This window comes from Triplophysa rosa, linkage group LG1, assembly GCF_024868665.1.
Source record: "Triplophysa rosa linkage group LG1, Trosa_1v2, whole genome shotgun sequence".
Taxonomy (NCBI): domain Eukaryota; kingdom Metazoa; phylum Chordata; class Actinopteri; order Cypriniformes; family Nemacheilidae; genus Triplophysa; species Triplophysa rosa.
The window spans coordinates 23,091,704-23,118,524 of record NC_079890.1 but is presented as its reverse complement, the minus strand read 5'-3'; the positions used below and the strand labels follow the sequence as shown (position 1 = coordinate 23,118,524).

At 37.8% G+C, this 26,821-nt stretch overlaps 1 protein-coding gene across 2 annotated transcripts; it reads right to left on the bottom strand.

Moving 5' to 3' along the window:
- Window positions 1–205: 205 nt before the first annotated feature.
- On the bottom strand, window positions 206–25,132 carry tbc1d14 (TBC1 domain family, member 14). Of its 2 annotated transcripts, none has more exons than XM_057335479.1 (15): window positions 24,861–25,132; window positions 24,467–24,581; window positions 21,055–21,748; window positions 20,490–20,616; window positions 11,919–12,034; window positions 11,738–11,820; window positions 11,366–11,483; window positions 6,180–6,286; window positions 5,274–5,360; window positions 4,765–4,859; window positions 4,612–4,683; window positions 3,706–3,834; window positions 3,509–3,618; window positions 2,999–3,257; window positions 206–2,836 (listed from the first exon to the last, which is right to left on the bottom strand). In XM_057335479.1, exons 2-15 carry the CDS (start codon window positions 24,525–24,527, stop codon window positions 2,780–2,782), a joined length of 2,115 nt encoding a protein of 704 aa, XP_057191462.1. In that variant the 5' UTR covers window positions 24,528–24,581; window positions 24,861–25,132; the 3' UTR covers window positions 206–2,779. The 2 variants fall into 2 exon arrangements, with proteins under 2 accessions (XP_057191462.1, XP_057191467.1); XM_057335484.1 differs by having other exon boundaries at window positions 24,947–25,132.
- Between the last annotated feature and the right edge of the window lie 1,689 nt (window positions 25,133–26,821).

The window sequence follows — 26,821 nt, the reverse complement described above, 5'->3', positions numbered from 1 at the left end:
AGGTGAGAAAATGTTCCACTGTGATCGAAACCAATAGAAAAAAAGACACAGGAAACATTTTTTGGTGGTTAGTCATCATCATCATCTGTATGTTTATCGTACCATAAAGTAAAAACCAATAAAAACTCATTCTCAATATTAGCCTATGTGTAATGAAGTGATGAGATAAAGTACATAAACATTTAATAGAATTACAATACAAGTATTTATTATTTTCATTTATTTTATCAGTAGTCATTGATATTGACACAACAAACACAAAGGCAGCATCATTTAACAATACAACAAATACAGAAAACACAAAAAATGAGAACAGAGAACATTGCGATTTTACATGAATTTTTGGATGTTTTTGCTAAAACCTCTCCTGTCACCAATCAACCCTTCTCCAAAAGTAATGACGATGTTAACCAAACAAGCTGCGTCAATGCCTACTCAATATGAAAGGTTTAGGTGCAAGATTGCATGTGCACTTGATCTGTCATATTTACTGTTTACAGAGCACATATAGATGAATGAAAAACATTGTATCACCCTTAACTGAGCATAGACGCCCCACTGCCTTAATCAGATGTTTCCTTCACCCACTTCGTCACACAAACAAATGAACAACAATGCACTATTATACATGATTCCCACATTTATAGTCTTCACTGTCATATGACCAACAGTATATGACTATATCGGACAGCAAATAAATTAATGGCCATTTATGTTGGGAAGATTTCAGCACAACAAAGTTCAACACAATGTAGATTCAGATTGTACACATAACTCCGCTTAGCATTTACTAATAAGATTGACTTTGTTTCTTTTTGCTGTAGACGGGACTGCTAAAAAGCATCCAAAATGCACCACTAAATATTCAGAAGATCCATTATGGTTATATTATATTTTGGTTATATTAAGTTATTGGAAAGTATTTGCTGTTTTTTTAGTACAGGGCAAATAAAACTTAAAGGAAATACAAAGAAAGCATAATAAATAAAAAATACATATTTTAGTGACAGACACTTTAAATTACTTTAAGTTAGAAACTATTAAGGAACTAAAAATTCAAGTGGACAATGTAACAGCCAACATTATAGATTCCTGGCCTGGGGTTTCTATATACTAATAAAATAACAAGAGCACAGAAAAGAAGAGGTTGCGAGTGTGATCCTATGAAAAAGAAGAAAAAAAAACATGTGCAAAGCAGCTTATTGCAGCAGCGTGGTTTAAACCACAAAATAAAGTGGTGGTGGGAAGCGAAGCTTGTCCTTCGATCACAGTGATAACAATAACAAAGCATTAAAATCTCACCACATTATGTTGAAATTATCTTAACGCAACATCAACAAAACAGCGTCTGCAGGTTGACAAATCTTTCGATTATTTACTTAGCAGTGCCCTCATAGTTTGTTTAGACACACATACAAACAAGAAATGACCATACACAGGAATTTACTTTTAGAGGACACTGAATTAACAGGTCTCGTTATATTTATATTCCATCACTTGCACTATACATGCCAATGAATATAATAAAGCCTTTGGAGGTTCAACAAGATGCTGTCAAAACCAACTGATGATCAAAAAGATCAAACACTCACTTCTTTTTAAAACTAAACGACGAGTGAAAAGGAGATGAGTTATTGCTGTTAAATTATGGTCCCATAAATTAGGCCGCATTAGTGCATGGTGTTTACATACAAAACAAAACAAATATTAAAAAAACAAACAGACAGTTTGTGAAGTTACGTAACATGGAATTTGTGCAAATCTTTCAGATCAAATTTCATACAGTTTTCAGATATTTTTAATAAGTAATTAAAGTCAAGAAGTCACTGCAAAGTGTAGCAAAGCTAATTTCTATGTCATAAGACATAGTGAGGTGTCAAGCATAAACAATGTGAGATGAGCCTTATGACAAAAACCACTAACACCTCTTAAAAGGTACTTCACCGTAATCTTTCATCTACCCTCTTTTCAACACTTAAACCACCGCATAAGCCAAATTTCATGAAAAGGTGAAGGCCACATTCTGTCATGTAATTTGTGTTTTTTCAGACTATAGTAATGGCCACACCAAAGCCATTTAATATCATTACTCCAGCGTGTTTGGTTTTAAGTGGCACAATATACAGTATTCATATAAAAAGAAATAGCGAAAAAGAGAATTCTGTAACAATAGCACAACGACACAAACATCCTTCAGTATCCACTAAAATCAAAGTGTTGTATGGAGGACAGAAACGGGTTGTGGAAGGATTATATAGCAAGAGGTAGAATGACAGTTCCTCAAAAGGGTGCAAACATTTTAGAAGCAATGGTGGGATTCACTGACATTTAACGCTTTGACGGAATTCTGCACGATGGTCAGGAATCTTCAAGTCAATTAATTTGTTTAACGAACATTAAAACAGGAAAACAAACAATAAATAAAACAACATTCTAAGAAAACCACAGCAAAAATATACACATCTTGTTTTGCTTAAATGGAAACCATGGTAAAGTGGAATGAAACATTTGAATAAAAGAGAAGCAAACTGGAAAGGGTGAAAAAAGACATTCACAGAGAACATTCCTCAGTCCAAACCTGCTATCGCAGCAACCCCGAATCACAGACATGTTGCTTTTGTTCCTGTCCCATGTGCTCAGTTTATATCCAAGACACAGTTTGTACGGAACAGAACAGGAGACATAGACGAGACAACTGCAATTCCATTTATGTCCAGCAAGCATTCGATGAGGTCTACAGGAGTCATTTCCTCTTTGTAAGCTGAAATATTAGGTTGTATTAGCGTTTCAGTAGTGGACTGGCCCGATCTTGCCCTTTCTGCAAAGTCTGAAGAACCTGGAGGAGAACAAAGACCCAAATGTTAGCAAACTAACAACAGCAGTGAAAGCAATAAACTATCAGAAAATATGATCTTTAACTCAATAAGTCATATCATATACTACTGTGTATTTGTTAGTATGTGTTTAGGTAAGAAACTGTATATGGAAAGCAACGCACTTGTGCCCATTTCTTGTTCTTGCAGTTCATGTTGATGTTGGTTATGCTGGAGAAGAGCTCCTCAGTAGAGATGTAGTCAGGCAGACGTGTCAGAAACTGAGCGATGTGGATAAAGTCCATGCGTGTGAGAATGTCCTCATAAAGACGCAGGATACCCAGTGCAGTACGGAAGAGAAACTCCTCACCATCTCGACAGAAGACGTCCCATACACGACACGCAATGTCCAGTGGAAGGGATTTACTGTACAAAGTAAAGATCCTACCCAGACAAAAATAGACAACCTCTCAATAAGATGCATGTCTGAACCACTGATGATATTGGCGTTATTACATACTTTTTGTGTCTTCAGAATATAGTGTTTTCTAATAAACAGCATTGATTTAGGAAATAATATGTGCAGCGTGCACAGCAAACTAATACTGATGAAGGAACATAATTTTATTATTAAATGAATTATTCTCAGAGTCAAAGTTATTTAACTAATCTCACTGTGAAACCTGCTTACTCACCAGTCAATTAAATAAATATCAGAGGACAGGTTGTTATTCTTAAAATGTGTAAATAGCTTTGGTAGATTTTCTTCGAAGAACACTTCAAATGCTGCAAAGTATGTCAACATCTAGGAAGGCAAGATAAAAGGACAATATGAAGAGAACATGGACGTAACACAGTGTGTGTGTGAGAGAGAGATGCTTGTATAACTCACAAGGCTGTGGTCCACTCTATAGAAAGCCATTTGACAAGGCTTGTTCAACAAATTTGCTAAAGCAATAAAGGCATACGCTGTGTCCATGTTGAGAATCAACACTGCTGCAATAAAGGACATTCCCTGCACCTACACATGTAAACAAACAGGGAAAAATGAATTTATTGGGATTTACAAAAAACACTCAACCTTTTTACGCAGGAATTATGACAACCTAATTTAGCATTAGTTTGCTATGTATTTTTATTGCTCTTCATGAAAACAAACATTTTGTTTTCCAACGTCCACTTGAATCAAGTAACTTTCCTTTATGGCCCATGAATAACCACAACTTCTGTTAAATATTAAAGAACTATAATTTCAATGATTCTATTCTCATTCCAATTTAAATTTATGTGGGTGTGGCTGTGCTCGTGGAGGCACAAAATGATCATGTGAGAATGCGTTTTAACAGAATAGTGGAAAAGCTGTTTAAATATAACAGTTTCCAGCTGCTTGTAATATATGTATAGATCTTCACACCCAGCATCTATGCAGAGGTGTCTGTGCAAGCGTCCTTTGACCACACATCGAAATAGTGGTCTGTGTGCAGGATGTACGAGGGCTGTATAGCTATGTGGAAATTCTACACATCTGGGTTAAAAACAATCTCTGACGCATATATATCTGATAACCTACTGGTTCATCACTCTCTAGTACTGTAGCAAATCAGCTGTATTACGCACAACAAAGCTGTCACTTACTTTTTAAATCTGTTAAAATCTCCTGGTATGACTCAATGTTTGTAAAAGTTTAGATTGTGACGATCACAGATAGATTAAATAGGTGATTTTGCTGTCTCGAACAGTGCAATTGGTATAGAGCATGTTAAACACATCACTCAAGTAAATAAGATAGGGGTCTTACATATCCCACATCTGGACGATAGCAAGTGTAAGCTCCCAGAATGCTGTGCAATACATCATGGTACGGGCCACCCTGAAAAGAGACACATGCAGATATGAATGCATTATGAAAACCCATCACTAGAAACAGCCAATACATTGAAATGCCCATTACCTGTTGGAATATACAAAGATTTGGAAAAGTTCTGGAAATGTCTAACTTTATCAGTTCTAGACTGGCCTCCCGGTCAGCATTCGACAGGCCTGCATCTGGAAAAAAGCAATAAAGTAGATATTAACTAAGAATAACGCTACTATTTATTACACTGACTTACTACTTTATTAAACCTAGTTACAGTTGTAGCACTTCAACCAGAGGTCATGCAAAACTAAATTTACTCGACTACTCTATTACAGCAAGCTTAAGAACATCATCTCCAAATAACATGAATCCATAGACAAACAGATAAGATGTTTAAAGATTTTAACAAAAAGGGTCAAATGTACTGTATGTGTCCTTAATGTTCCCCAATGAAGCCATTTAAAAAAATACCCAGTTTCCAGGCAACGTACACCCCCATATATTCACAAAAAGCAATTAGATCAGACTAATTATCAGACCTTATCATACATGCAGTCATAGAAAGTCATAGCTAGTTTAGTGGAAAAAATGCATATAATAACCTTCACTCTCTTTTTCTGCAGTAGCTGTTGGAGATAGAAAGGCATTCCACTTCTCTTTGGCTCTTGCTAAACAGATGTTATACAGCTCTGTTTAAAAACACATGCACACAAAATGTATGTGTTATTTACATGTATACATAGCATAATAAATAATAACAAATTGTCACTGTCCTTCCAAGATATTTGCAAAATCCACTTTCAAACAAAATGTGACTAATAATGATTTATGCCAAAAATCGAAAAGCTCAAAATATCGAGATACAAAGTTTCAGGAGGACAGCAGCGAAAAATAACAAAAACAACAAACAAACAAACAATAATAATAAATCACAATTTGCTTTGAGGCAAGACCTCTTAGTGGCATAGTTAGATAACCATGTAACCTTTCAAAAAAGCAAATTTGTTATTGAAGATGTTTTTGATCAACAAGATTTTTTGTTGTGGGGGACCAACAAAAGTGCATTGTTTTAAATTAGAAAGAATGTATAGCAATGATACAAAACTACTTTACTATTATATTTACTCAGCTAGCCATGCCTGCCTCATCAAGTATCACTTACAATAACACTTAATACAAGCTGCAAAAACATTCAAAACCACAAGAGGATTCTCAGTGCTGAGTTCTCGTAGGGACGCTTGTGAACAACCACAAAAGCATGATTACTGCAGCGCTGTTTACCTAATGACATAAATACAACGTTGAGGGTTTGCTTAAAAATGCTGTATTCTTAATATGCAGTTCCACTATCATTTATTAGAGCACTTTGCATGCAGGAGATACTTTCAATTAAAACAACAAACTATATCTGCTACTTTACAATTGAGGGAATTCAGTATTTTTTGTATGTTTATATAGCAAGCATGCGGTTTGTGTGACTGTACACATACACACACACACATTCATACCATCTGTGATGTTCAGCTCATTGCCTATGGCCAGACTCCAGACTCTGCCCCTTACACTTGGTGGCAGACCCTGCCACCACAAATCCCTTACCCGCTTCAATGAACACCTGCAGTAAGGAGAAAAAGAATAGGGAATTTTCAGAAAAGAATTAGGAATTTTCAGAATTAACAATATCTGTGCGTATTTGTTTTTTATGACAAGGAATGACAGGCAGTACTCGAGTTGAGGGGGGATGGCATCCCCCTTTGAATTAAAGATGATCAAAATCATCCCCCTTCTAAAACGGCCATCCCCCCTTCCCATCCCGTGTTATTTCATCAATGAATGTGTAAATATTACCAGTGGTAATTTACCACTACTTAAACATTTGTTTTTTGCGAATATTGAATAGGCTAAAATACTGTGGAGGAGGGGAACGTGCACATAATGACACGACGATTTGTTTTAAATTGACGTCACATCAGTCAGCGACATAGCAGCGCAGGTGCTGGTGATTTCAGCATCATGGCCAAGCGACATGGACAGCTTGACCTGAGGGACTTCGGCTTTAAGAGGGCAAGAAGTAGCACTGAAGGTAAGGCAAGAGTCATGAATACTTTTGATATGTCACCAAAGGCGGAATCTCTGGACAGAGGCGATAACAACACAGTTAACGATGTTAGTTAGTTTGGAGCTTTTTTCTTGTTAGCTAACGTCAGGTTAGACTTTACATTCACAAAGTTAATGTTAGATTTGGTTTCTGTTTCACCTGGAATATCTTACTGTAGGGTTTCCCTCAGCACTTTACAGCGGCCGCCTAAGCAACACACGCCTGCCTCCTTAACTAACCTAAGTAGAAAAAAAAAAAAATAATAATTTATTAGCGTTATCCGCCGTGTTGCTCTGTCCTGTCCGATCAGCGGCATCTGGTGGAATGTCATCGCGCTATCTATCATCGTTCGCCAAACATTCTACAACATATAAATGGCAAGTGCAAGGAAAGCCATTACTAGCCATTACTTTTCCTTGCATGAAATTAAAGACTAACAAAACTAACACATTTTCTGGGGGAAACCCTGTTACTGGAATAGTAAACATTTCTCTAATTGAATATGGGCTAGGTGACTGGCCTCTTATTTGATAAAAAAACCTAACTTGACAGTAGGCTACTTGACTGTCTGCTCATTCTAACAAAACCATAATGCCATGGTTTTCTTTATATAGAGGATAACCATAACCAGATTTTGTAAATGGTACATTTGTTTAATCCATTTGTTCTTGCACTTCAATTAAAATGGACTTGACTTGAGAGGATTCATGTTCATTTACAATGTTTTGTGAGGTTTTGTTTCAACATTTAATAGATGAATTCCCAATAGATTTATAGGTATCATGAGTATGAAGTTGCACTTGCACCCAGTGGAAAAATACTTTAATATAATTGATACGTAGGGCTGTAGTCAAGTCCACCGTTGTCGAGTCCAAGACAAGTCCAAGTCCAAAGAGGTTCGAGTCCAAGTCAAGATCGAGTCCAATTGAGACAGTCAAGACAGAGACAGAAAAAAAATCATGACTACAAGACCACATACTTAACTATTGAGAATTTTTGTGATGCAAGAGACAGCATATCTTCTATTTTCATTATTGGTAATGATCAAAAAGACAATTTTATTTTACCTTAAAATAAGGTAATTTTATTTACTTTAGGTATAGCACTAAAGTCACAAAGTCGAAGTGTAACTTCACATTTTTTTTATTGAAGTGTAACAATCCTATTCTGCCAATAGAAAATGTAACAAATAACCAGCAAACACTTGAATATGTTCCCATTCTTGAACTTATGACTTAGTGTCCCCCAAAGTAACCAACCCCCCCCCCAACTTTTTTAAGGAACTTTTTAACACCTTTGTGTGCGTGCGTGTGTGCGCCTGCCCGTGCTCGTGCACGTTCGATAGAGGAGCTGCCAGAAAGAGCAGAGGCCCCACGGCTCGTTTAAAAGCACGTTTCGGTGCCCATACTTAAATAACATGTTCATATCGAAATGACAATAAAAATACGATCAATCTTATCTTTAAGCCCTACTTTCTAAACTCCTAACTACTTTCTAAAAATATTCAAATGCAATGCTAACTCTGAAACATGGCATTAACTTACCTCTCTTTGTGATGCCTTTGCAGGTTTCTTACAAAATTGGATGTTGTCCCACAGGTTTCGGAGAAAGTTTTGTTGCAAAAAGTTTCCTTTTAAGCGCACTGTCAATAAATTCTTTATGGTTTGTAAAACCAAATTTTATTATGCCGCTGCTCGCTGACATCGTGCCTGATGAATGATTGATGCTGTTCAGTTCGCGCTGCGGACGAATCATTCATTTGAACCGGTTCTTTCTTTTAAGTGAACCGGTCGAACCAGTTCACCTGAATTGTTCGCGTTTAGCGTCTCCCGTAAACTCTTAATATTACCCACAAATTAATTCAGCTCTTCACTTTCTGGCGTGCATGACAGTCCCGAGGACTTGAACCAATATACCGGAGTTATTTAGTTACATCAACAGCACACACTGAACTGAACTGCTGTGTGAAGAGAGAACTTATGAACACGCGCGGCTCTCGTTCTTGAGTCGGCAACAGTTTTCGGATCACAAGAAGCATGCTCTATCAATGTTTTGTTTTGAAGGAGAAAAAAAAAATATATATATCTGGACTCGGTCGAGACCAATGACCAAGTCCGAGTAAAAATACGAGTCCAAGACAAGTCCGAGATCATAAAAAAACGTCTCGAGTCCGGACTCGAGTACTACAGCACTATTGATACGCAATATATCAATAGCATACATGTTGTTTTAGAGTAATATAATATAATTAGGGCTGTCAACGTTAACGCGTTAACGCATTAATTTTTTCAAATTAACGCGTGAAAAATATTTAACGCAATTAACGCAGCATCCGTTTGTTTTGACATTCTTTGTCTAGCGTTACATTATGTAATCACGCTCTTATTCGTGTACAGCAGTGCTAGTCAACTGGCGGCCCGCGGGCCAAATGCGGCCCGTCAATCATGTTTTCCTGGCCCGCCTTAACATTTCAAATAAGTGGAGAGACTTTAAGAACGGTGTGCTTTAAATGCACGTCCTCCTGAGATGCCACATCTTTAAAAGCCCAGAATGCTGCTACATAATTCCCGCGGCTCATAATGACTTATACGTCTTATAAAGCAATTTGATCGGTCAGTCCAAGAAACTTAATGTTATTTACAACGTTATAATCAGCAATGCATTGCACAGCCACAGGCAATCGGTTTGCGCACGCGATAGGTCGTGTTCTAAAACGCGTTTTCTGCCCTTGAAAGTAGGCTAACTGTAGGAAGGGTACACCACGTGAACGGTTGTCTCAGATAAGGGGAAAATGGTGTTGTTTTTATTACTGCATTCATTATGAATAATGGCTATATTTAAGAAAAACAGCTGTTCATCTCCCCCCAGAACTCGCACTATACAAAGGCTCTGCCCTATAAGTGCGTGGGGCACATGAATGCGATTGGTATTCACCCGAAGATGTGATAATAGCGTTCAGTTTCTTGCACAGATCAATTGACTGATTTATAAGACGCTTATTTAACGTCACAAGGGGCAGGGATTACTTTTGTGTTGAATGTATTTGCATTTTTTACTTTTATTGATTTAACTTTAATTAATTCAACCAAATATCTTCTTGAAAAAACAATGCCACCCACATCTTGGATGTACTGGAGAACTGTGGGTGAGTAAATTAGTAGCAATTTTTGGGTAAAGTAACGCATTAAGGAATATAAAATACAATTAAAAAGACAATATCCCTTTTAATTTAATATCATGAAAAGGCACAAATACTGGATGCAATATTTGTGTGCATGTTTAATATATGACCTATAGGCCTAAGTAACAGCAACAAAAACAGTATAAAAGGAACAAAACAGTAAATAACAGAAATACAAAATAACAGAAGAAGTATATGGTAAAAAAACTGGCCCGCATCCATTTATACTTTTGGATCTGGCCGTTGCATAAGCACATTCTGGTCCGAAATGGAGACTATACTAGGCTTCAACATTAACGCGTTAACCATGCGATTAATTTTTTCAATTAACGGTAGTATTAGCATTAAGAATTTTTTTGAACCTTGCTGCTTACATTATGTAATCACGCTCTTATTCGTGTACAGGCTTTTAAACCACTTAAGCCGATTTTAAACAGTTGCTTTGACGCGTTCAATGAAGATAGACAGCTTCTAAACTGTGGGACGCGGCAAAACGCAACGCGAGGTCCAGTCTGGTGTAAGACAGTCAGGGCTAAGGCTGCGTCGGTGAATCTCTGTCAGACAGCGCATCCGTGTTAAGTTCTCTTTCGTGCTTGAATGGATAAAACCATACAAGATTATGTCAGAAAGCCCGTTTTGTCTAGCATTTTCTTAAGCAAGACTTCAAAGTGTAAAATAAAATCTTAAATGAATGCAAAGAGTTGTGAAAATGGGAGTGCGGTGACGGTCAGATCTGCGTACTGAGACAGCTCTTAAAGGGGCCACGTTCTTAAACGTGCTGCTGTGACTCCTGTCACTAATGTTAATCAAAGAACAAAATAAAAGAAGAAATCAATGTGATTTTGTAGCTTTAATGAGAATTCTTCTGCATTTAATTTATAATTTAGCATTAAAGACTGTAAAGTGTTTGAGAACTTCCTTCAATTTCTGTATATTTCATGATAGCTCTCAATTATATTGTTGAATGGCTATAATTAATGTTAAAATAATCAATTTAATAGAGACATCAGTTACAGTACTAATATCAAAATATTTTCTTTCATTCGTAAAATGACGCTGTTAAAGAAATATGTTGTTTCTACATCAATTTGAAGATTAAATGTGAAATTATTAAAATGTAAAAGTATATTTTAAAATATTATTATTATGTGTTATTAATCGTGATTAATCACAGAAAATGTGTGATTAATCCGATTAGTTTTTTTAATCGATTGACAGCACTAAATATAATATTTATATTTGTGCTTAAACAATAATCAAAAGGGTAACCCGTTGGTCTCCCACCATATGCGCTGTCATCAGCACAAATGATATGTCCCTAAACGTTAAATCCAATCCACCATCCCCCCGATTTGTTTTTACAACTGGAGTACTGATGACAGGGATATGTGATATATGTTGTCCAACTGACTTACATGCTTTGCCAGTTGGGTAGTATCTCCTGACTCCAGGTGAGAGCAGCATTGCCAATGCTGTCCTCTAGTTTACACCTGTCCTCCAGCTGTTTCTTCCGCTTCTGGGCTTCTTTCAGTTCTTCACAGTAAGAGAAACACAAAGTACGAGACAGTATTAAATTATAGCTTTTACAATAGCACCCCCTGCAGCTCAAAACAAGTGTGAGTAAATGATGACAGAATTTTCATTTTTTAAATGAAACTATACATTTAATTCAAAAATGGTATCACAAATACTTGTCAGTGAGGGACAGATTATCATTCTATCAGTCAAAATTAATATCAGGCACTGTGTCCACACATACACAAATACAAGCATGAGAAGAAAGTCACCTCTCTTCTTGGCCTGTGCCACCATCTCCTCATATTCTTGTCTGTGTTTCTGGGCCTCCTCTTCAGGCTTTGCTGGAAGATTCCTACACACGTACACAGAGAACGCTTTCAATCTAGATCTCATTTACTGTTCATGCAGTTTGATGAGAGATAACGGATAGCGAAGGAGACAAACACTCACGCTGGCCGGTTCTCCAGTATAAGCGCTGTGGTTGAAAGTGGCACAAAGTCCAGGTTCCTTCTTACATTCTTCTGGGGAGACGTTGAATGGCCTGTTTCTCCACTCGTTTCATATTCCTGCAAAATATAAATAAATGCATAAATAAAACCATACATATACAATAAATTCCATCCATACACAGATCTTACAATCTCTATATACAGCATAGCTGTGTTTTGTTTTAGTAGCTGTCCGTTTTTTTATGTTTTTCCCATACAATCAGTTTCACAAGAGATGAACTGCTGAACATTCAGCAGTGCACACCATCTGATCTTTTACCGGTTTTTGATTATTCGGACGTTTTACTTAACATCGTAGTCGGAGGCGCAGCGGTGCTAACAAAGCGCTCCAGGACGCGCAAGCGTGGGAAGCGAACCGGCGTGCTAATCAGGCTCAGAAAGCGCGGCTTTAAAACTGCGCTGCCTAGCATACATCTGGCGAATCTGCGCTCTCTGCCAAACAAAACGGACGAACTTCTACTCTACCGGACAAATAAGGATTTTTCAAACTCTGCTGTTTTGTGTTTCGTGGAAACGTGGCTAAATGACTTCATCCCGGACAGCGCGCTACATCTGCCCGGCTACCAGCTGTTCAGAGCGGACCGCGACGCAGAATCAACGGGGAAATCGCGCGGCGGTGGGGTATGTTTCTACATCAATGAAAAGTGGTGTACAGATACAACAGTGATGAAGAAGATGTGCTGTCTCGACCTAGAAGCACTCTTCATTAACTGTAAGCCCTTTTACTCGCTGCGTGAGTTTTCCTCGTTCATTCTCGTGTGTGTTTACATTCCACCGCAAGCGCACGTGAGCGTGGCGTTACAACAGCTCTCCGATCACATCACGGACTCTGAGCAACAACATCCGGACTCTGTTATTATTATTCTTGGCGACTTTAATCAGGCAAAACTTACACTCGAGCTGCCAAAATACAGACAACACATCACATGCCCTACCAGAGACAAAAATATTTTGGACCATTGCTACACCACAATAAAGAATGCATATCGCTCTGTCCCTAGAGCAGCTTTAGGACTGTCTCATCATTGCCTGGTTCCCAGCCTACAGGCAGAAACTAAAAGCTGCCAAACCTATGGTAAGGACTGTTAAAAGATGGACCAGGTAAGGACTGTTAAAAGATGGACCAACGAAACAGAGCGGGCCTTACAAGCCTGTTTCGAGTGCACCGATTGGCAGAGGTGTAAAGAGTACCTGAAAACCATACTTAAGTAAAAGTACAGATACCTTGCAGTGAAAATTACTCCATTACAAGTTACAAGTCACCAATTCCAAAACGACTTGAGTAAAAGTCTTAGAGTATCTGATTTTAACAGTACTTGAGTATTTTACTCATACTGAATGTAGGCTCAAAGCAGCTCTATTCCTCAACACTTAAGAGACTTGTCAGTGAAAAACAAGAAACAGTCGATTCGTGAGGAGAGCAATCGCATTTATTTTCTTAAATCATAATAAGACTGAACACCTCAAAATTTCAACAAATCATGGTCGACACCATAACCTACATCTATTACAAACACCTAAGTCTCATTTAAGCTCAAGTGCTCATAAGTAAGCCAACATTCTTCAAAAAGGTCTCTTCAATATAACGGATAAATAAAATAATGTTAGCTAAAATTAAAAAGTCAAAGCCAGCGATTGTCAACTACCGGATAATGCACTCGTATTCACATAAAGAAGTAAGGGCAAAACTCACAAGAAGTACCTTCAATGCCCTGTAAATGGCAATATTAATTCTTCTGTAGCAAAAATAAACTGCTGCAAAAAAAAGATAGGTGCCATGCAAAATGTAATGTGTAATTGCATTAGTCATTACAAATGTAGTGGAGTAAAGAGTATATACTTGTTCAAAAATGTAGTCAAGTAGAGAGTAAAAGTTGCTAATATCTTTAATACTCAGTACAACTACAAAGTAGCCAAAAAGATACTTAAGTACAGTAACTAATTACATTTACTCCAATACTTTACATCACTGCCGATTGGAGTGTTTTTGAAGCTGCTACCACCGATCTGGACGAGCTCACAGAGACTGTAACATCATACATCAGTTTCTGTGAGGATTTGTGCATTCCTACCAGGACTTCCTTAAAATACAACAATGATAAACCATGGTTCTCAGCAAAACTCAGACAGATTCGCCAAGCCAAGGAGGATGCCTACAGAAAAGGGGACAAAGTCTTGTACAAGCAGGCTAGGAACACATTAACAAAGGAGATAAAAGTGGCTAAGAGAAACTACTCTAAAAAGTTGGAAAACCGGTTTTCAGCCAACGACCCTGCGTCTGTGTGGAAAGGCCTTAAAGACATCACCAACTACAAGCCACCATCCCTCAATTTTGCAGGCAATCAACACCTGGTCAATGATCTGAATGACTTTTACTGCAGATTTGAAAATGCTAACTTTACACCTCACTCCAACTCTGACAATCTCTACACAACACCTATCACCTTCAGTCACCCCACCTCCTGCACTTCAGATCAGTGAAGAGGACGTGTGCTGAGTCTTTAGGAAACAAAAGACAAGAAAAGCACCAGGCCCAGATGGTATCTCCCCAGCCTGTCTTAAAAGCTGTGCTATTCAACTGGCCTTCATCTTCTCACAGATCTTCAACAGATCACTGGAGCTGTGCACAGTTCCTTCCTGTTTCAAGTGCTCCACCATAATCCCCATCCCAATGAATCCCAAAATCACAGGACTGAATGACTACAGACCCGTCGCTCTCACATCTGTGGTCATGAAGTCATTCGAGAGACTGGTACTGGCTTATCTGAAGGACATCACAGAACCCTTACTGGACCCCCTGCAGTTTGCCTACAGAGCAAACAGTTCTGTTGAGGATGCAGTTAACATGGGGCTGCATTTTGTCCTGAAACACCTGGATAGACCAGGGACCTATGTGAGGATCCTGTTTGTGGACTTCAGCTCTGCTTTCAACACCATCATCCCATCACTGCTCCAGACAAAGTTAACCCAGCTATCTGTTCCTGGCTCTATCTGTCAGTGGATCACCAGCTTTCTGACAGACAGGCAGCAGTTAGTGAGAATGGGGAAACCCACATCCAGCACCCGCACAATCAGCACTGGCGCCCCCCAGGGGTGCGTTCTCTCCCCACTGCTCTTCTCCCTGTACACAAATGACTGCACTGCCCAGGACCCTTCTGTCAGACTTCTGAAGTTCGCAGACGACACCACACTCATTGGCCTCATCCAGGATGGTGATGAGTCTGCGTACAGACAGGAGGCTGAGCAGCTGTCTGTCTAGTGCAGTCATAACAACTTGGAGCTGAACACGCTTAAAACAGTGGAGACAATTGTGGACTTCAGGAGAAACCCCCCTGCACTCCCCCCTCTCACCATCATGAACAGCACTGTGGCAGCAGTGGAGTCATTCAGGTTCCTGGGCATCACCATCTCTCAGAACCTGAAGTGGGACAATCACATTGGCTCCATTGCTAAAAAAGCACAGCAAAGGTTGTACTTCTTACATCAGCTGAAGAAGTTCAACCTACCACAAACTCTATTAAAACAGTTTTACTCAGCTGTCATAGAGTCTGTCCTCTGCACATCCATCACTGTCTGGTTTGGCTCAGCCACAAAGTCAGACATCAGAAGACTACAGAGGACGGTTTGGACTGCTGAGAAGATCATTGGTGCTCCCCTGCCCACCCTCCAAGAACTCTATACATCCAGATTGAGGAAAAGGGCTCAGAAAATCACCCTGGACCTCTCACATCCAAGCCATCAGCTCTTCACAATGCTGCCGTCTGGTCGGCGCTACAGAGCACTGAGCACCAAAACAACCAGACACAAAAACAGCTTCTTCCCTCAGGCCATCTACCTCTTGAACAGTTACATGTTTTTACACACCGTGCAATTAATAACTCTGTGCAATAATAATTAAGTGCAATATTAATTATATCCTCCAGATAATACACTATCTATTTTTTATACAACTTTTTCTGTAAATTATATTTCATTCATTCTGCTGTATACAGCACATACCTTGTACTACAATAGTCTATTCTTATTTTTTACTTGTACATATTTACATACATACATAGCTTTACTCGCTATATCTTTATCTTATGTTTATTGTATTGTATTTCTTAATTTTTTATACCCATAGGCCCTTATTTAAATCATTGTGTACTGTATTCTATTGTGTTATGTTCTCTGTGTACTGTTGTTGCTGTTTCTGTGTTCTGGATGCTCCTGTCACCAAAACAAATTCCTTGTATGTGCAAACATACTTGGCAATAAAGCTCTTTCTGATTCTGATTTCAGTTTTGTATTATAGACATCTATGTCATTCACAGTTTCATTAACTGTACAAATCATTGAAATCATTGATTTTCTCTTTATCACGCTATCATCAACTACTCTGCTGTGTGTTAATGTAAGTAGAAAGCTGCTGATGCACGTGACATGCTCAAGGACACAGAGTAGAGCACAGCAGCCGCAATACACACAGCAAGCAATAATGCATATATCTAACATTACTGAGCAAAAACGCACGGCAATGAAATGCTCTCACATTATTTAGTTGTGGCATGCAAACACATTTGTGATCGATCATTTGGAAAAGAAAAGAAAACAATATAGCCGTGGGGCGAGAAGACAATAACAGCAAACTAATCTGTCACAATGTTTAGCTTCCAGTATAAATAATTTGTTTATCCTTGATTTTGCAACATGGGATACCACCATTTAAGGACAGATACAAAGACCCTGAACTTCTCATTGTCTGTGAAAAGAAGAGCATTTTGAGTTTAGGCGATATTACAATTTTACAACATTCTATTTCTTAATTCTTTTCTTTAAGGCTTTGTATTTGTTTTTGCAACCACGGAATCCTGGTCACATGCAGGATATGTACACATGCCGGAAATAGCGGTGGCCTTCAAAAGCAATTGATACCCATGATAAACATTAATGTAACAATGCCAATGCTTAACTTAATCATGTTGTTGAAAACCTGACTCTTCTGTGAAACACAAAGATATTCTGAGAAATGTTTCAGTGGTTTTGTATCCATACAACGGAAGTAAATGGGGGCCAATGTTTTTTTGGTTATCAACATTTTTCAACATACCTTTTGTATTTTACAGACGAAGGTCATACAGGTTTGGAATGACATGAGGGTTAGTAAATGATGAAGGAATTTTCATTTTTGGGAGAACTATACCCTTAATGAATATGTACTTTAAGTGATAGTTCCCCCAAAAATGAAAATTCTGTCATCATTTACTCACGCTCGTGTCACTTCAAACCTATATGGATTTATGTTCTTCTACAGAACATAAAAGAAGATATTTTAAAGAATGTTGGTAACCGAACAATGGTGGTACCCATTGACTTCTATAAAACCAATGCAAGTCAATGGGTACCGCCGTTGTTCGGTTACAAACATTGTTCAAAATATCTTCTTTTCTGTCCTGCAGAAGAAAGAAAGTCATACAGGTTTGAAATGACAAACTGAATCTGTTTTACATTATGCTGATTTTAAAGTAATCATCTGTATATCTAAACAAAATGAAAGTAGAGGAATAAGTTTTGTTTTATTGATGCAGTCAGAAAGCACACTTTCCTTCACTGAGCTGAGTGAATATAAATATTTAATCTGCCCCCACACTGCACTCTCTCACAGATAAAGTTGACCCACTTTTCAACTGTAAGCCAACAACACAATACAAGAGAAGGACATAAACTTTCATTCCTTATCTAATCTTAAGAGTCCAAATCATTTTAAACAAACCATTAACCAAGCTCTGACCCACAAACCAGATGACAATGTACGTTTACATTTAGACATTTAGCAGATGCTTTTATCCAAAGCGACTTACAGAGAGTTCAGGGAGCAATAAGTGATATGTCATACAGGAGCAATAATGCAATAGGTGCTACTACAAAGTTACTGGTTTCAACAAAAGCTAGACCATTACCTGTTGACAGAAAGTGAGAGGGTCAGTGGGGTTTTTTTCATTTAGCAACAGACCCGCACACAGCAGATACACCTGATAAAGTGAAACACAAAGGCTAAAATCTCTCTCCGCGTCATTTCCTTTTCACCAGTTTTCTCATTTTCCTCTTCCAGCTCATCCTCAACCCCTCCTTTTACATCCTTAGGTCTCAGAAGAAAGTCAAGTGAAAAGTCAAAGGCATTCAAATCGGAACTCACCATGAACGCTGCAGTGCTGTTGAGACATTCAGAATCCAGTGTTTCCAACACCACACTTTATCATTCTCCACAAGCACAAGTCTAAGTACCTTGCAGACAGAAATGCAAGGCACCGTAGCAGATGAAGAACACGAGTATGGGACACACCCTGAGTAACAGTAGCATGATACTACTGTTTTTCTCTGCTCTCCTCTCTGCTGTTATTGCTGTCTCGCCCTGGTTAAGTTACCTGACACTGCTTTATCTCGCTCTCTCTCTCTGTTATTCCCTCCCAGCAAACCCGCGTCTAACTGGGAGGCCCTACATCAGAGGGATGCAGAGGATCAGATCTTTTCCCTTGCACCTGCTGTGTCCATATGTGCGTGCGTGAGCATGCTAATGTTATTCGTCATCATCACAGTGCAGAGAGAGGTTCCTTGATTTTCAGTCAGCCATAGTAATCTATTCCAGCTAACAGGAGCGAGAGATTCCCGGCACTGCGGTCTCGTGTGATCGGTGCACTCGGTGTTCGGCTGTGCATGTCTGGGTTATGTACGTAGAAAGAAATTATGTGTTATTAGGCCTGTGTGAAATCGGGAAACAGCAGTTATTGTGAGCTTGGATTTAAATAATTCATAAACATGCTGGCAGATAATCAATCTCACAAGTTTGTTTGATCAAAATCGTACAAATGGTAGAATATTGCAATGTATAAATAATATAAAAATGCAGTGCATAGTGTTGTGTTCACCTCAACTAATCTCTTCCAATGAGTCAGTGCCACAGAGTCTAAATAAACCAGCAACTCTAAACCTGTCACCCAAACCCTCAATCTTCCATTACAACAGCAGAGAACAAAAAGAAAGATAAAGGCTGGAACTGAACGTGGGTGAAATGTAGATGGATGCGGGGAGGTTGAAACAGTGGGGTTCAAATTACCTAAAGCAAATTGTCAGCTTGTGTTGTTTCTGTACGCTAGAAACAACACTGAAGCTTAATGTAAAGAAGCCATTTCATTGATTCATACAATAAAAATAATAACAAAAAATAAGTCAATAAACAATCAATCTTGTTCTACTATTGGTTTTTGTTTTGTGCTTAAATGAAGCAATGATTCTGTTTATAATAATAACTTTTATTGAGAGTTATTGAAGTGATATTTTGTAATGTGTCTGTATATTTTTCTGAAGGTTAAAGGTGGTGTGTGTAATATTAAGGAGGATCTATTGACAGAAACGCAATATAATAAACATAACTATGTGTTCAGAGGTGTATAAAGAGCTTACATAATAAGGCGTTATGTTTTTATTACCTTAGAATGAGCTATTTCACCGCGGGACCTCTTACATGGAATTTGCCATGTTGATTCTACAGTAGCCCTAAACGGACAAACTGCTCTACAGACTAGGTTTAGTAAATATGTAAAAAAAAGATTTTTCTCTCATACTGCTCAACTATTGAAAACAAGAATCCATAATAACGCAACACTGCTTGGGACTCCAACTGTATACAATATGTACAACTGTATACAATATGTGTTTTTTTCCTCAGTAAGCCTTAATCTTTTAATACTAACTACAATATACAGTATTTTGCATAACTGCTAAACCTCTCAATGCAGGTTGAGCATAATAGTACATGACAGGAAGATAAAATGAAATAACCAGGGCTGTCAAACGATTAATCATGATTAATTGCATCCAGAATAAAAGTTTGTGTTTATATAATGTATGTCTGTGTACTGTGCTGTGCATATTAATTTTGTATTTATAAAAACACACATACATGCATTTATTGAAGGAAAAAATAAAAATATAAAAATGAATAAACATTTATATTATAATTTAAATTATTGGTAAATATAAATAAATACATGTAAATATTTCTTAAATATGTATAGGCCACATGTATGTGTATGTGTTTATAAACACAAAATTAATATGCACAGTACACAAACATATATTATGTAAAAACAAACTTTTATTCTGGATGCGATTAATCACGATGAATCGTTTGGCAGCCCTAGAAATAACAAATTAATCTTGTTCATTTAATAAATCCAGATTATTCCTGTATTTTGCCAGACCAGCAAGATTCCATTCATGTGACATAAACAACAGACATGAGCCAAGCTCAGTGAAGGGTGGGAACAATAAATGAACAGAGCTGACAAATGATTGGCATTCTTATAATGAAGTACATTTTTGGCATAGGATCATAGCAACCCACTAAAAAACAGCTCTGAATTCAGAAACTTTATTTCACAGTTGGCTTAACCTCGAAAATGAGCAAAACCACAAGTACAGTACATCACAATCTGATCTCCTATAATCCTTATGTCAGCACAAGTGACTGTACCTTTTGTATTCTCCTGGGGTCTTTGGGTGGACCTTCTTTAAGTGGAACTTTGCCAAACAGCTTCCATCCAGGCTCTCTCTGACCTTCAAGTGCACCAGTGTCCTTCATCCTCTTAGTAAAAAGACTCCTTACAAATATACAAATGAAATAAAAGCATTAAGGAAAGGGCTAATTCTGTTAATACAGAACCGCTTCAGTTTTAGTAGCTTTACTATTTCAGACACAATGTGAACTCCTGAAAATGAACAATGCCTGGCATTGAAAAAGATTTAATAACTGATAACCCTAACTTATAAATTAAATTAAAAACTAAGGCAAGAAAAGCTTGTCATGTACATGCAACCTTTATGAGGCTGAGCTTCAAAGGATAACTTACCTCAAATAACAGATACACAATTACTGAAGACATGATAAGACTATATGATGAAAGCAGATAATTAAAAACAATGAAGAACACTACTTTTAAAATGCTACCCTGTGACAAAAAATGTAGCATGTGATAAAACTATTTAAAAAAAATCTACAAATGAAAAAAAAAGCTAACCAAATGCAATAAAATATTAACCTATGGAAGAAGCTGGCAAGCGGCCCCAGTCTTTTCGCCCTGCCTTCATGTGATGTTGACAACCCCCCAGGTTGTCGTTGTGGGATGCTTACAGGTAGATCATTATTGGGTAAGACCGAGTTGTTATAACGATGCACGACATCTTCATTCTCAAATGTAACGACAGCACTAGACTCGGATGTAACCATGAAGTCTAAAAAGTCCTCATTACTGACTGACAACGTAGCAGAAAACTCAGTACTCAAACTGGACACGCTGCCCACAGAAATATCATCACTGCGGTTCAAAGCACTCCTGCCTGTTGCACCGCCAAGACCACCAGAGCTATATAGCCGTACAGAGTCAAAGTCGCAGCGGGGGAAGGTGGAGGATTTGAGTATGGAATTGTCTGATACATCCAAGTTTAGTGTAGCTGGATTATCATCATGGAGAGGAGGAACCAACATCTTAGCAGTGGTGACTCGTGCATGGACGTGCTCCGGTGGGTTGATCTCAAGTGTGGGGATACCAGAATCCTGAGAGGCCAAACTACTGCAGTCATCATCACATTGGCCATTAAAGGGTTTGAGGTTGAGATGTTGTGGCTGAGATTCTGAGGGCATGTGATGGTTGAGATTGTTTTGGTTGAGAGGCTTGGAGGTATTCTGTAAACACTGGTCGAATGTTGAGTCACTGAATGAAGACACTTGAGAACCTAGAGAAGTACATTACTAACTGAGATGAGAAATTAGGAAAATTATATTATTTACCATAATACAGTCATTCAAGATTCTTATATACAATATTTTGTTTATATTCCACTACTCACTGTATGAATTGTTTATACAGTACAGTATACGTTACAGACAATTGTCTACTGTCTGTGCAATCGGACAGTTTTCTTTAAATTATGATCTGAAGTTAAAGAAATAATAGTACATATAGGCTATTTTAAAATTCTTTACATTAAAAAATCCACATTGAACAGTCCTGATATTGTTTAGGTCACACACTGAGGTGGTGTACTCTCATGTTAAAGTGGAATGAGTCTGTGCAATCGGACAGTTTTCTTTAAATTATGATCTGAAGTTAAAGAAATAATAATACATATAGGCCATTTTGAAGTTCTGTACATTAAAAAATCCACATTGAACAGTCCTGATATTGTTTAGGTGACACACTGAGGTGGTCTACTCTCATTTTAAAGTGGAATGAGTCTGTGCAATCGGATAGTTTTCTTTAAATTATGATCTGAAGTTATAGAAATAATAATACATATAGGCCATTTTGAAGTTCTGTACATTAAAAAATCCACATTGAACAGTCCTGATATTGTTTGTGTGACACACTCAGGTGGTCTTCTCTCATTTTAAAGTGGAATGAGTCTGTGCAATCGGATAGTTTCTTCAAATTATGATCTGAAGTTAGTCAGCCGTAATAGTGGACACAAAACACTTCTGTAGTGCATAGTAAACAAGGTTCTGTAAATTACCTTTATGGGGGATTTATTAACTTTGTGGGGACTTGCAGAAAGACTACAAACCTATATTAAAGAAAAACACTGTGGAAAGAATATTTAACACAGAAGATAAATAAATATACATATACTTAAACATCAAGACAACAGCTGTATATAACAAGCAGAGACTCTTCTGCAGCAGCTGTTGTCAAAGCGTGCGCAAAATTAAACCGCAACGCACAGCACGCTTCATTGATTTAACCTCGAGTATATGCAGACACGTGTTTAGAGCAGTAACAACAGCTTTAAACAGCGGTTCAAGTGCAGAAATACACAAGAAGCTTAATTTACACGCAGCTCATCAGAAGAGAGAGAGAGAGTGAGAGACTCACAAGCGTCTTGTCTGATCCTGCTGTGTTTGAGCTGTCTGTCACATGCTGAGTTACATCGACCAATGATAAATAAACAATAATTCTAAACTATATTAAAATTCCACATAGGCTTAGATGTATACCGTATTTATCTATCATGTATTAAACATTTGAAATTGTTTTTAAAACACGTAATGTAAATTAAAATATAGAGTTTTAGAATATATAAATTTTCTGTTGTGTCACGTACCACCAGGGGTCTCTTCAAGTACCTCTAGTGGTACGCGTACCACAGTTTGAGAACCACTGCTCTATACACTTTAGTCATATTTCTGTCATACATAACAGATGTACATGATAAATCCAGAGTACAAACTGCCAGTGGCGCCCCCAAGGGGGATCCAGGGGACTTTTCTGCTGCTCATACTCGCATTTTGATCGATCACTATACATGTTTGGTTAATACATTACTCCATCAGCTGATCTTTAAATTGTTGGATTTGCAGTTTTTGGCATCTATTACGATCATATTTTTTATAGTCAAATATATGTAGAACAGTTAGCGAATTAGCATGTATCGATCAAACACTGAAAATATTAGTAAATTAAATTAGAAATTAAATCGTAAGACTAGTAATAACTTTGTATGATCCCAGTAGTATTAATGGCAATGCCAAAACTCTTAACCATAAGATTCAGGCATAATACATTTTTTAAATGTGCCACCCTAAGATTTGTACTGGCCCCTTTGTGCCACCCCATAGAAAAAATTCTGGGGGCGCCACTGCAAAATGCAACCTGAACCTGACTGAAAATGTGACCCAAGACCTGAGGAAACATCAAGTTATAACATCCCTCCAGCACTATGATCCTAGACATAATGTTCTTACTGATATAATAGACCAAAAAATGAGAATGGAGCCAGGGAGAATGGTTGGGGGCAGAGGGCTTGATCATATCACAATTCACACATCACAGCAGCATTAGCTCACTATGATATAACAAGATTTATTGTAACTGAAATAGATGGGAGAGGCAATGAATAAGACAAGCTCTACAGGTTCTTCTTCTCTGACTTGAACAGAGTTCAATAAATTCACATGAGGTGTTCACCTTTCACCTTTGCCTAAAAAAACCCCTGCAACTTTAAACTCCGATCGTTTGGTTTTGAACACTTATCAATATAACTTTCTGTTAAAAATAATATACTCTCAGAAATACTTTGATAGAGCAACATGCCCTTAAATTCAAAAATTGTTTTGTGTTGTTTAATTTGGCAAAAATTATTTAGATGACAATTGTCTAAATTATTTTTGTACTGGAAATATCAAGACTAAAACTAACTTCTGTTCAAAAGGTTACACTAGTACAGCCCACAGCGCCACAATGTAGTTTGTACACTAGGGCGCTAAATGTTTAGAAATCTAAAAATACTAAATGTTTAATGGTTTTATTACATATTATACAGACTCCACCATTAAGTATACAACATAAATGTAATAATATTAATGCAGTTATTAATTCAGCATCCAAGAACAGAGACGGACTGGAGGAGAAAGTGAGTACGTCAGTACCTGTTGAATGTATATTATATCTAACTCACCGTCATTGTGTTGCCAGTTTGTGTTGTTTTCATTGGTCGTGTGTTGCACTGCTTCTGCCATGTTCTTGCTGCAGGTGTAGTGTCCATCACTTCCTGGCTATCGCTAGTCCCGACCCTCCAAAACACAACACATCAAACTAATTCACATACACGCAGGCATCTGTCACCTATATGACACAATCACGTGTTGAACGCACTTCTGCATTTCTTGTATGATCTACGCTATTAACTTAACTTACGTACAACTTTTCCCCGTCTTTCATCAACTTGACTCACTGTTCACAAGTTCACGAGTTTTATCCTACATGACACGTGACTGCAACTAAACTACGGTCAAACTTCTTAACACGATTAAAGCTAACGGCTCGATATAAGCTCGCGAAAAGTATCTTACCTGTTCTGATGCTGCCACCGCCATTTTAAAACATCCTCACCGATAGAAACGCGCTGCAAGGAGAACAAACGCATCAATGAATTCACCTGCGTCAAGTGTAGCCTCGTCTCTCAAAGAAAGTGGGAAAACTATTCCAGCGATAGTTGGTCACGCACAACGATGTAATTTAAAGAGAGACAGATGAGATGAGCTTGTTCGAAAGTGTTAGGACATACTGCCGACTGTCAGTAAATCAGGAAATGACCTCCAGTGCCCTGTCGACACTGTGCACTGAGCGCGACAAAACTGAAACGCTCCTGTTTTATTCAGCGCCACTGTCTACAGTAAACAGCTTCTTTTATCGCTTTTGGAGTAACGTGAACATGACCAGTAAGTTTGGCTATGCGTTGACGGTATCAGTAACCTGTAGGCAGACTGTTGTTATAGTAACTAACGTTAATACAAATCCCAACAAACCTGCACTGGGCTGATAAAAGCGAACCTCTCTTATTTCTCTCCCTACGTTTACACAAGTAGTTTATTTTACCAATGACATTACCACACATTTATTAAGGTATCGCCACCATAACCATAGTTGAACCACGTTATTTGTAAACTCGTGCAAATGGCAAACATTCATATATACATTTATAAATTGTATTATTTAAAGGGAGAGTACACCCCAAAATAAAAACGGTCATTATTCACCCCCATGCTATTCAAATCATCCCCTATTAGGTTAAGACACTTTCTTCAAAATATCTTCTTTTGGGTGCTGCAAAGGAAAAAGGTCAAACATGACATGAGGGTGAGTAACGAATTTCATTTTTGGTGAACTATCCATTTAACGTAAATTAACAGAGTATTTTGCTTCATCTTTATTCTAACTGTTAAGACACTTCACCTATGGGCAGATGCACCTTAGTTGGATTTTATATCTATTTATATAATTTTTATAACCAGGTTGGCTGAGGGTAAAAGCTTAATTTGAAGCTAAAACTCCAGAACACATGTTCAAGGGGATAGTTTGCCCTAAAAAGAAAATTCTTTCATAATTTACTCCACCTCAGGTTGTTACAAACCTGTATAAAAGTCTTTGTTCTGGTGAACACAAAGAAAGATATTGGTAAAGAATGTCAGTAACCAAACAGATCTCACCCTCCGTTTACTGCCATAGTAGGGAAAATAAATACCCCTGTAGAGTCAATGGGCCCGTTTCAGAAAGGAGGTTTAGTGAAAACTAAACAAGTTTAGTGAGTATATTAACCCTGAAATGAGGGAAACTCTGGGTTTTCCGTTTCAGAATGTGAGGTATGTCAAACCCGAGAAAGCGGGGTAACTCAAGCCCGTTTCTAAAGGAGAGGTAACTTATACTCAGAGTCAGTAACCGTAGTAACTTACTCTGTGAACCTAACCTGGTCGGGAGCAGGTTTTCTTTAGTAAACCCAGAGTTTATTTCGATCTCCTCCCCCTTTTTAAAGCGCAAGTGGTGCATTCATTAATACAGTCATTCATGGCACACATTTTGATCACACAGAGACCATCTCAGTGACTAAAATGTCATATGTGCTTTTATAGAGGATCCTGTATGTGAATAGGCTGCATTAATTCATATGGATGTTCTTTGATTTCAGGAGAGGAATTTAGGACCCAAGTGTAATTTTGTTATTTCCCTGTGCATTTTTATTAAAACTGTACCATTTTTCTTTACAATGAATTAGATATATCAAAATATATCTCATCCATCCTTACATCAATAACATCAGCCATCGTGGCTGTGTATTACATCAGAGCAGATTCTTTCCCTTACATGTTCTCACAAATGTTATTTTTCTATGGAGGATAAGAAATGACTTAATAAAGTGCATGAATAAAGAAATTTATTAATACAGACAAATGCAGTGATAAAGGTAATAAACAATTAATTTAGACGTGCAGCCATTCCTACCCAAAACTGCTCCGAGCAGGGTTCGAATCGATGA

Excerpts from the sequence above, each read along its gene's own strand:
- tbc1d14 (XM_057335479.1), bottom strand. The coding sequence starts at position 24,527 with ATGGCAGAAGCAGTGCAACACACGACCAATGAAAACAACACAAACTGG. Across the intron at positions 11,484-11,737 it reads GGCACAGGCCAAGAAGAGAG|AACTGAAAGAAGCCCAGAAG; the intron begins GTGACTTTCTTC and ends CTTACTGTGAAG. Across the intron at positions 5,361-6,179 it reads TGAGCTGAACATCACAGATG|AGCTGTATAACATCTGTTTA; the intron begins GTATGAATGTGT and ends GTTTTTAAACAG.